The 12,362-nt window shown below is 39.4% G+C and overlaps 1 protein-coding gene across 4 annotated transcripts in view; it reads right to left on the bottom strand.

Moving 5' to 3' along the window:
* The window catches only part of MYT1L (myelin transcription factor 1 like), a 128,874-nt gene that overhangs the window by 19,258 nt on the left and 97,254 nt on the right, over positions 1-12,362 (bottom strand). For all 4 annotated transcript variants that reach the window (XM_063389265.1, XM_063389270.1, XM_063389254.1 and 1 more), the window contains exons 15-16: positions 8,319-8,402; positions 6,740-6,961 (exon numbers count right to left, since the gene is read on the bottom strand). In XM_063389265.1, the coding sequence (XP_063245335.1) occupies positions 6,740-6,961; positions 8,319-8,402 (306 nt within the window). The remainder of the gene's footprint in view (positions 1-6,739; positions 6,962-8,318; positions 8,403-12,362) is intronic.

Raw genomic sequence — 12,362 nt, 5'->3', positions numbered from 1 at the left:
AGGAGCGCTGGCTGATGTTGTTGCAAGCCTTTTCATAATCTTTGAGAAGTTGTGGAGACCAGGGGATATCCCAGAAAACTGGAAGAGAGATAGTAACAACCCCACCTACAAGAGGGGCTTAAATAAAGATCTATGGGCTTTTTAGCCTTATGTCCATCTCTGGGAAAATTACAGAATGAATCCTTCTGGGGGCTATCACAAGTCAGATGAAGCACATGACTGGGAAAAGCCAGCACAGATTCACCAAGGGCCAGCCGTGCCTGACAAACCTGCAAAACCAAATTTGCTTTTTGTGACAAAGTAACCTGCTTGGTTTATGGGGAGGGGAGGTGACCAATGGACATTGTCTACCTGGGTTTCTCCCAAGGCTTTTGATATGGTTTCCCATGGCCTCCTCCTAGAGAAACATGTGCTATGGTCTGGACAAGTGGTCTGCCTAGTGGGTAGGAAACTGGCTGAGAGGTTGCACACGGGGTGGTGGTAAACAGCTCCTTTTCAAACTGGCAACCTGCCACAAGTGGAGTCTCCCAGGGATCCAGACTGGGCCCAGCCCTGTGTACAATCTTCAAAAGTGTATCCTGATGAAGTTTGACAATGATACCAAACTGAGTAGGGAAGTGAACTCTTTGGAAGGGAAATGCACACTGCAGGAAGACCTGGATAGCCTGGGAGAGTGGGTTGACAAGAACCTTATGAAGTTCAACCAAGACAAGTATAAGGTCTTGCACCTGCTGCAGCACAGGCTGGGACCCACCTGGCTGTGGAGCAGCTCTGTGGAAAGGACCTGGGGGTGCTGGGGGTGAAAAGCTCAGTGTGAGTGAGTGGAGCTGCTGTGGCACAAAGAGCCAGCAGGGCGCTGGGCTGCACCAACAAGGGCATCACCACAGAGACACAGAAGTCATTGTCCCACTCAGTGCTCGTCAGGACACACCCTGAACATGGTGCTCAGTTTAGGCTCACACAATGCAAAAAGATGTGGATAGGCTGGAGAGCCATTGCTGACCTAATGATAAGTATTTTTATGTTTTTAAATGCTGAAGTTGAGAAATGACGCTTTTAAGACAGGATGTGACTTCAGGCAAATATTGAAAGCTCTACAACAATTTGGGAGAAAATTTGTAGTCACTAGCCTATTTTGTAAAGCATGTGTATTACAGAGCTACTGCCAGAGAGCTACTTATAGAGCTCTTTGGGGGCACCCACCCCAGATAAACCTTGGGGTAAGATGCTGTTCGATGGTCCTGAGCACCAGGAGGTTTGACTGTGGGTGGTATTTGCAAATCTTCCCTTCAGAAGCTGAGGATGATCACAGAGAATTTTTATGCAGTATCTATTACTAGCAAAGCATATTTAATGAGAAAAAGGATATGAAAAATCTAGATCTCCAACCTTCTTCCCTCACATTTGTCATCTCCTAAATGCTTTGAGTGTTTGAGAACTTAGGGGTCCTCTGAGGAGCCATGTGAGTGTAGGTATCAGCCAGCTTCCAGAAAGCAGCTGCAGAGGGCAGTTCTGCCTTGAGGTTTATTTGGGTTTTTTTTTGTCTTTTCCTCTTTTCATAATCTGTCTGTTCCCATGCTTAGCAATGCAGTTGTGCAACTAAGAGCTATGACCAACATAGAATTTTTGGAGGAAAAGTGCTGGCAGTGCTCCTTCACCTCAGGACATGCATGTGAGGTAATGGCTGAACTGAGCAAATTTCCTGTGGGCTTTCTGACAGCCGTACTGTTAACTAAACCTTCCTATGCATAAAGTGGATAGCCTGGAACAAGTCTCACATGTCATCATCTCCCATAACCACTTGATAATTTCTACATACATTCCTTCAGAAGGGAAAAGGCAGTAGATGATGTCCATTGCTTCTCCCCAGCACATCTACACATTTTGCAAACACGGTGGCATGCCTTTGCTGCTCAAATACAAATCCTGTTTTATAAAGGTTTTTATGGATCTTGGAGTTCTACTCTTCTCAGCAAGGATACAGATTCACTAAAGAAAAATGACCCTTCTCTATGCTTCATCTCTATTTAGCATTAGCTTATTAATGGGAAAAATACTTATAATTTGATAATCTCTTGTATGTTACAGCTCTACTAACATGTTTTTGTACTGGCTTTGGCTGGAATAGAGTTAATTTACTTCAGAGTAGTTGGTATGAGGCTACGTTTTTGATTTGTGCTGGAAACAGCATAGATCATTCGGGGATGTTTTCCTTACTGCTGAGGAGTACTCACACAGAGTCAAGGCCTTCTGTGCTTCTCACCCCACCTCACCACTGATGGGCCTTGGGGTGCAGGAGTTGGGAGCTGGGTGGGGCACAGCTGGGATAGCTGATCCCAACTGACCCCAGGGATATCCTTCAACAAATGGTGTCATGCTCAATATACAAAGCTGGGGGAAGAAGAAGGAGGAAGGGGGAGGACATTTGGAGCAATGATGTTTGTCTTCCCAAGACAACATTACTTGAGCCCTGCTCTCCTGGGGATGGCTGGACACTTGACTGCCCATGGGAAGCAGTAAATGAATTCCTTGTTTTGCTTTGCTTTTTTGTTTTTAGTGAGTGTGGCTGATTCTTTACCTATTAACCTCCACGCATGAGTTTTCTCACTTTCACACTTCAGATTCTCTCCCCCATCCTGTTGGAAGTGAGCAAGCAACTCTCTGAGGCTGAGGTCCTGACTGGGGTTAAACCACAACAGTTTTCCTTAGTAAAGGGAATTTAAAAGCTACATTAATGTGTTTGAAATGGGTGAACACTAATGTAAATAAAAGTGACCTGAAGATGGGGGCAAGAACAGAGTTTTAGATCTGAAAAGGCATTTCTGCAGGTAATTTCCACTGAAGTCAGCACAAGCACATTCACTCTCTGTGCTAAGGAGCAGAGCTGCTAAATCCAAGTATATTTTGACAAAGTCCCCACTGATCACACCACTAGAAATTATGCCATCCGTAAAAATCTTCTTAAATGAAATATGGGGATGTAAGGGTCTGTTCAAGAACTGAACTGCAAAGCTGCAGCATAACAGGCAATTTACATTTCATTATAACCTATTTAATTTATCTGTCTACTGAGTCCATGCTTACATGCCTTCCAATTCATTTTCATATTGCTGATAGGTCACCTAATTTCACACTGGCCTCTCTTCCTAGCAGAGGCTCCTTTCTGAAGCATAGCACACTTAATCCTATGCTTTAAGTCCCTCCTGATAGCCCTCTGTTTCTATTGTTTCCTAATGCAAACTCCTTGACAAAATGAAACTACAGAAAATTCTGCAAACAGGCAATGAAATGTTAAAAATGAAAAACTTTTGTTGGTACTTTGATCATAGGGTAGGATTCAAAATTCACTGAAATTTAGGACTTTTTTCATGGGCTACTTAATTCTGCTTCATTAGTGTAAGTGTAGGAATATGCATATATTTAAATTCTAGCCTACATACCAGTTGGAGAAGGTTTTTATTTATTTACCAGCCCTTGTGGATCACCTCCAGTGTCCATTAATATCAGTGCAATGATATCATGATAATGCAATGATAACAGCGGCTCTAAGAAATCTTTACCTGAAAAACACCTTTCCTAATATATATTTGATAAATTCAACAGGCAAAATTTTCACAAAGCCAATCTGCTGTTCATTTCCAGAATATTACAGCTGTTTTAATAACAGCATATTAACAGCTATCTACAAATGTCTAAATACAAAAATCTCTGAGAAGACATAAAGGACTACTACACACGCAGTGCATGTATATATATGCTTAGAGAAGTCTGCTGACAGGAAAATATTTCCACAGGAGAGGAAAAAATTCCTAATAGGAGAGCACCAAGGTGTGTAGGCAAAAATGAAGACATTAACTACTCCTTCTTGAGGAGCTTTTACTGGCTCAGTTAAAGGCCACAGCCCTGCTTTCCCGCCATGCATGCTGAAGCCACCTCCACCTGCAAAAGAATGTCTATAAATCTGGTCTCACTGTGTAACTGGCATAGCATTGCTTCTCTTCAGAAGGTGAGAATTTGAGATTTACAGCCATGGCTGCATAGCAAAATGTTATTAGCAGTAGAAGAGGAGACCACAGTCTGTTAGAATGGATACACCTGAAATGAGGGAGTATTTCAACCTTATGTAAGAAAATGGAGAGTCTGTGATTTAGGTGGGATCGAGCTCCAGATTATGACACCTGGGTTTGAACACCTGCATGAGAACTGTATGTCAAAATTGCCATGGAGCTCTGGGGCCTGTTCATTTAACATGACCAGCACCCCTGTAGATCTCCTGCCAGGCACATTCAGCTCTCAGCTGTCACAGTCAAAGAATGGAGTGTCTCACAAGTCTTCAGTCATTTTGGCTAGCCCAGTATGGCTATGCTGCATGCCCTAAGAACACTTCAAATGGCATAAAGTACCTATCTGTAGGCAGGGGAAACCAATCCCTCTTGACACACTCAGTGACACTTACGGTACAACTGATTAAAAGGCAGTGCCTACTTCACAACTCTCCAGGATCCACTGATCCTGGAAGGGGAGTAAATACATCCTACACCTTGTAGAGGCAGGTTCTTAAGGAAGGTGAACTGTTCTAACCTTGTAGAGGCAGATTCTTAAGGAAGGTGAACTGTTCTGATGTTCAGTCCTATGTGCAGTGTTTGATTCACTTGTCCATACAGAAGTACAAAATGCTATTTGAGAAGATATATCACCGATACATACTACACTGCACCTACCTTTCTGAGCAGCAGCTGGAGGCCATATAAGTAACCCAAAGGCATCTAAAATGGCTCCATGTGCTTTTCTTTGTATGAGCAAATGAACCAACCATTTTTAACAGCCTTAAGAATTCTACAAGAACTAATAATATTTTTAAAATAATATGGCTTGTTATTACTATTACCCCTTATGGAAGCTTCAAGAAGTTGTTCAATTTGCTCACAACTTGGAATACTGGCCCTTTGTTACATCAAGACAATTAAGTAGGATCGATCTATTTCATCAGTCTTTTTATGCAACCTCTCATCTTGTGGTAGGTACTCTCCTCTAACAAAAGACCTTTTTGCCCAAAACCTGATCTTATAAGGTAGCGATATACAAGTCTCTGTTTCTACTTAAGATGGTGGTACTAAAAAACCACACATGTCTGATCTGTAGCTAAATGTCATATTTAAGTTACTTTAGTAGGGTTTTTTCATTAAAGCATTCTTTAAAAAAAATCTCTAGCCACAATTTGCCCTTTAAATTGTTAAGCTTAGTATCAGTACATTTCTTTTAGAAGTTAGTTATTCTTGTTGCAAGATTTTTCTCCTTGAAACAAGCCATAAGTACTATGTGAACACTCCTTGCAAGCAATCTCCCAGTAATTATATTGTACCTTTTAACTAAAGGTAAAATTATTTCACAATTTTAATGACAGATCTCTGAGTTAAATAAATGTTACACTATTATGTAGAAAGTCAGACTGAAATATGGACACTAATACTGATGTTTTACTGAAATTCAGAAACTTAAACCCACATATGGTATCTGCATAAATGGTCAGTTTTGCATCTTCTACTTCCTAAAGCCTCTGGGAGTTGCAGGCTGTGTAATACATTTGGCTATTCAAGTAACACCTCAGGTCATGGACCAGAATCCCATCATGGCAGAATATCATAAAACACTGACTAGAAAAACACCTCTGAGCCTAAAAAATAAATAGGAACTATATGCACAAATTTTGGAGAGGTTGAAGTAAGGATAAGGCTTCTGAGTGAAGCTGTAAAGGACTATCAAAGAATCAAAGGAAATAGATACAGGCAAGAGAAGGAAGAAGTACACTTTTCACCTTTGTATCTACATTAAAACAAGATCAAATTGGCTTAGCTAACTGACGGGTACAGAAGTTCAACTGAGGTCTGCCTGGAGAGGGTGACAAATTAGGGACATCAGCTTGACATATTTGAAGTAATTGAGTACTATATTAGCGATTATATAATAAGAAATTTGCTCTGACATTATAGTAATTTCAGGCCTAGATTTCCAGCCAGAGCTTGAAAAAAATCCTTGTTTCTTCATAATCTAATATCTAAAATGGCAGCAATTTTCATCCCTAATAGACTGGCCACTTTCTTCTCTTTTTACAAGCTATGAAAACTGGTACCACTGAAGTTCTCTTATTTTTGCCAAGTTTATGAAAAATCAAGCTTTGTATTTTTTTTGTCAAATATTTACATTCCTTTAGTTTTAAATAGTGTTCTATATTCTACATATATACACACATATTCTACATATAAGTTCATTACAAAACGAATGAAAGTACTTTGGTTTTATGGAACTCTTTCCTAATATTCTTCAGTTCCATGCTCTGATATTGGAGAATCAAGAATGTGTTTGACATCTCTGAAAATAAGGTGGACTCAGATATGTCTTACAATGTCTGCCACAAGGCAATTTGTCCAGAAAGATGCAATAAAGCAATAGGAACTTACAGTACTGTCATGCATGATTTTTCCCCTAACATTTTCTATATATTATGGATTGAAATGCAGGTCTGTACCTGAATAAAAAAAAATTACAAGTCTGGATATCCAGTTACTGACAAATACACATAAGCTGATTATTTTTTTTTATGTAATAATGAAATTCCAAAGGAACAGAGAAATGCCATGACAAAAAGCTCATTTTAAATTTGATTTTAAATCTGATTTAAAATTTTAAATTTGATTTAAAAAATAAACATAAGTGAAAAATGTAAGTCATAGTTACTCACCTACGATGAGTAAGAAAACTACCACTGACATGTCCTGAGCCATCACATCCTGGTGTTGGACATGACATTCCTTCCGTCTTCACTGACTTCCAGGAGAACTGTGAGCCATTGAGGTACCCATCCTTTTGCCTTTTGGCAGCAAGAGGACACCCTGATGCACTGCGATGGGATGCGTATTTTCCAGTTATATGACCCTGACCATCACAGCCAGGAACTGGACATCTGTATAGCAGAGAGATGAGATAAATTTTTTTTGTCTTGCCATTATATACCTGGTAGCCTCTACAACAAAGTCAAAATAAACCTGACATGAAAAGGAAAGAATAATCCTACACTGTGGTCACAAAAGTAATCAAGATACCGTGTAGTGGACAAAATTACAAGCAGAACTTCACAATTTGAAGAAAAAAAAGTTCTTTGATAAATTCTAAGGAGGCTTGCCAGTAGATGCAGTCACAGCTGTTGACATTATGCAATTCCAACAAAAGGATTGAGGTATGTATTTGAATCGCAGGTGTTTATCACAGTAAATGTCACAGTGGAATTGAAATATTTGCTACTGAGCTCTGATCAGCAGTGAAATTGCCCATAAAAGCCCTACAAGCATAAAATACTGCTTAGTATAATCCTTGGTACATTTTATTTATAGGTATGGAACCCAAAGACTCTGAAGTCATGAAAATGTCATGTATACACAGTTATGACGTGATCAGAGCACCTTACTAGAAATGCTGAGCTCCTTTAACCACTCTTTGAATAGGGGTGATGATATGAAACTGTGCTACAGCCCAGAGACCAATGAAGGCAGTTCTGCATTCATCTGATGGTTTTCTTCACTTGGGAATCCTCCCATACATTTGCTCTGTATACTGCTCTGTAAACTCTGTATACTAAAAACCTTATAACCAAGGTTAGAATGAACAGGTTAGAACCTTCAAAGTGAAATGTTTCTTTAAAGAAAATTATGATTGTTTTTTTTTTTCAGTGTGTTGCTATGTAACACATGTCTAAACTAAAGGAAATTGCTTCACTGTTTGTGAACTAAAATGTTCCTGCAACTCTCCACTGAGGATCTGGTCCTGAATGGTCTAAGCAGTCACTAACTCCAAGTTCAGTGGCCACTGATATCAGACTGCCTTCCAAGAAGAAACCAAGACCTATAGGTAGGCATTTGTTTCTCTTGCAAACTGCATGAACAATCAGATTTGTTGCAGCAGTCTCATATAAGCACTCCATTCTCTGTTTCCGTAACTACCTTTATTTAGCATGTATGGTTTGCCTGGAGTATGCAAACATGTTTAGGGGGAATTTAGGAGATAAAGATCTAAGTGATTTTTTAATATCATGTAAAAATGAAGAATTTTAAACTATTTCTAAATTACAGATGCTTGTATCCTTGGCTAACACTATATCCTTTGCTGAAACAATCAGCTCAGATACTAGATTTGCTCATAGTAATCAATGTGGTCATATGCCCTTGGATAACAATCACACAATAACTATTATGCCTTAAAAACCCCTGATGATATAGAAGACCTTATAAAACATACAAAGGCCCTTAGACAATATTTGTTCTCACCTAATTGGCTCTTGGTCTTCTTTGTCTTCCTTGCTTTGTGCTATCCTGATTCCACTTTTCTTTGCTCGTGGACAGCCTGAAAGACTGTGTGAAAGAAAACATTTTAGAATGCAATTTCTCATTCTTGGGTACACTTTACAGGAATACGCTTTCTATCCGAGAAACTGCAAAATAGGCAACCCTGTCCAGTTTCCACAATCAAAGCTCAGGTGGGTTAAAAAGGAGAGCTGCAACAGCCACCACGAGGGGGGATCAGCACGTGTGGGTGTGTGACGGGACAGGACTGCCAGCACTGTGCAGCCCACACACAGGAGCTCCCTGAGGAGTCAGGGAAGGCAGCTCTTAAACCCTCTGCCTAATAATTCCTGCTGCTTACTCAGCAGCAGCACCAGCATCTTCAAAAGGAATAGAAGCCAGAGCTGAGAGACATTATGTCCTCTATGTCTGAGAGGGATGGAAGAATAGAAAACACAGGAGTATCTCTTCGTAGGACTAAAGATTTCTCTCGGGAGGACATTAGTAGCATTTTCAAAACGTCCCGAACATCACATAACAATTCTATAGAATGATTGAATAAAAACATGACAGAGCTCAGAGCTTTCAAATGCCTTCCAGTGAAGGCCTTCAAGTGCTCAGAATTCACCCAGACAAAAGGATTTGGTAGAGACAAAGTTATATGTTAGGCTAATCAATGTTACATGTGACAAGACTGAGAACGTTGTTTTCAACTACACACGCTCATCTTCCCTTTGCATATGAAGAATTCATTATAGAAACCACTTAGTAGACTTGACAGTGACCTTAACGGATTTTAAAAGACTTTTAGGTAGTTGATATCTGAGGAAACAAGTATGTCTATTAAAAAAATCAAGCTTGGTCCTCTATTTAAATGTTATTTCCATCTTAAATATCCACATTAAAAAAAGAAATCTACCAGTAGAACACCTTCAAGTGTTGACTTGAGAGAGAAAGAAGTGTCACCAAAGAAAAAATTCCCTAGAGAAAGAAACAAAATAGAAGATAAATTTTTTTTTTTCAGCATGAGGAAAGGCATTTGAGTTTTGTGTAGTAGATCCTGTCTTTGCGAAGAAGAGACAGAAAGAGTGGTTAACAAAATTTTCAGTTATTTTGTCTTGTTAAAACCAGTGAGGACTGAGGGGAAGAAGCACAGAAAAAGGTGATACAATCATAAACAGAATTTTGTGTTAGAAAATGAAGAATAGACAAAACCAGAGTTTACATGCTGGAAAGTCATAAATAAGTCAATTAAAGAGAGGAATGCTGGCAGAGAATACTGGACATTATCTAGAAACTTTTAGTGAGATGTCACGGCTACATCAATAGTGTTAAATAGAAGGGACTTAGAAGTGTTGATTTGACCCAAGACCAGAAAGTTCACATTTGTACAGCTAAGCTCTCTATCTCTGTAAAGCAGGACAGCTACACCCACACTGTTTGTAAAGTATGATCTGGAATCACACTGAGTCCCAAATCACATCTTAGAACTGCCAGGGAGACTGCCCCAGGGTTAGTGCCATGCCAGGGGTCATGTCAGCATTAGTGGAATAGGCATCTATACTCTACAATCCATGAACCTGTGCTCTCATCCCATTTCAATTTCCATTTTAAATGTAACCAACCATTTTCCTTTTGAAAGCAAACTGCTGTTTATTCCAGCTTGCATAGTGGACACCAAAGTACCATAGTTCCTTGTGTACAAACTAAATCTGAGAAAGCCTGTGACAATTAAGAACAGTTTTCTTCAAAAATAATAATGTTGGCTGTAAGAAGGAAGTAGGAGGAAGAGAGTCTAAGGGATTCAGAATAAGAGGAAGCTAGCTCCAGGGTAAGAGAACAGGTTGGTTCACTCCCTGACACACCACCTGGTCTGCAGAAATTGAAGGCAGTTAAAGATACCCCTCCTTCATCTCTGAGAGTAGTTGTACTCACAGTGTGAGAATAATCAGAATTTGCATCTGAAAACTAAACAGTTAATAGGAATTCCTCAGAAAGCAGTACTTTTTTTTAGTAGGTATCCATATGGGTATGCTTGTAGATGATGACATTTTCATAACAAAATCTGAACAAAGAATTTCTGTCTTGACTAATGGTTTAAAGCTTTCTACACACTAAATCAATTTAATTATCACCCACTGATTGGTATTTTGGCGCGTCATCTCTCTGGATCTTTTCATTCTGGTACTATGATATATTAGAAAATTCTAAGACCTTTCAGGTCTTCCAAACAGACATTTTCAACAGATAGTTTCTGAGGCTGTGATTAATTCATTTTTCCTCTGACAGTGGATCCGAGAAAATGTATGTCAAGGATGAGCCTTTTTTTTAGTTTTTTTATCCTGTAATAACCAAAGCTATTACAAGATAAGCATATTACTTCATTTTTCTACGACTTTAATTCCTCATATGTGAAGACAAAAGACAAAGAGGGAAATTCAGCAGCAGTGCATGGTGCTATAAATTCTTGCATAAATCGAAGGACTGTGTGGAACTGCAGAGTTACGGCAGAGTTAAATCTGCCTCAAGTATGCTTGCTGTTGAGCAGCCATTTTAAATACTGATTATACCCAGGCATCTCGGCAGCCATTCAGGAGAGAAGTCTGTCATTCCTTTCCTTCTGAATCTGAGAGGGTTGTAACTGATGGTGTCAAACACAAACAAAAATGCCAACTCAGATGCAGGCAGAGCTAAATGCTAATTTTCGGTCTGGGAATTAGAAAGGCCAACTGACAACATGCTGTGGGGTCTTCCATGCTTAACAGCTCCAGATTTAGGCTACTTTGAAAGCATTCCATTTGCCAGCCTTCCCACCTCAGAAATGGCCTTGACAGATATGATGTGAACAGGGTAAGGCTGGCTCTGTGTAAATGTGACAGGTCTCCTGAGGACATCTGTGGATTTAAGCAAAGAAAATGTTACTTCACTGACTATGTGTCAGTGCTTCTGTGCCTGCAGGGAGCTGAAGACATGGGGTTGCCAGAGGCCTTTTTGGAAGAGAAATGAAAGAGCTGTGTGGTCAATATAGACACGGTGGCATTTCAAAAGGCTGCATGTGTTAAATCCCAATGGACTGGGCAAATTACAGATATGTTTGTTTTGTAGAACAACTTTTTTATATCTTTGCACAATCAAATGAAAACTTGGTCCAGCAGTCATCTGCAAAAATACAAGAGTGTAAGGATCTACAGACAAAAGTAGGTAACATCGTTCGTGGTCTAGTCCTGTAGGGGCCAGGAGACAATGAACAAGGAACAAGCTTAAAAAATTAATCAACATTCAGTGATTCTTCCCTACCAACCTTTTGTCAGGTTTCTTGTTAGTAACACTTTTCTTCTGCATCTTCACTCTCCCACCTGCTTCTGGTTAAATAGATGATCAAACACATAAATAGCTTCCCTGAAGTTGGGGTAGAGTTATAACAAGCATAATGCTTGTTATAGACTTGGACACCACTTGTAGAGTGGTAGCTGATAAATTTACATATAGTTAAATGTAGTTCTAAATTTGGCCTTAAATTCCTCTGAAAGCGTGATTAAATCTCCTGCATCATGTAAGTGCTTTTAAAATACTTCTATCTTCTCCTTTTAAATGTTTTTTGTACTTTTGATGTTTAACACTGCATTACAGAAACTGCATTACAGAAACTCCCTACATACAGGGGCTTGGTGAAGAAAGCAAATATCCAGACTCAACAGCACTAGTCTGCATGGAGGTAGTCTTTATTAACATAAGAGAGGTAGGCTACACTATTATTCTTTGATTAAACAGTGGATAGATATTTACAAAATATGGCACAGCTCTTCTCTACTGATTTAGTTCTCAAATAGCCACAGGGGAATTGCTAATTACACAGCACTTATACCATTATATCTACAGTGTAATTGATCAATATCCTAATTAGTGAATGAGAAGCATTCTTTGGCCCTTGGTAAAGTTATAGTTTAGGCAGTTAAGGTAGCTTTCATTCATGATTTCTTTTTCCATTCTGGCTTGAAGTAACATGAAGTGTTGCAATTTAAGAACAGG

This window comes from Prinia subflava, chromosome 2 (assembly GCF_021018805.1).
Source record: "Prinia subflava isolate CZ2003 ecotype Zambia chromosome 2, Cam_Psub_1.2, whole genome shotgun sequence".
NCBI classification, from domain to species: domain Eukaryota; kingdom Metazoa; phylum Chordata; class Aves; order Passeriformes; family Cisticolidae; genus Prinia; species Prinia subflava.
Note: the sequence above shows the minus strand (reverse complement) of the source record. Positions and strands in the feature narration are given on the sequence as shown.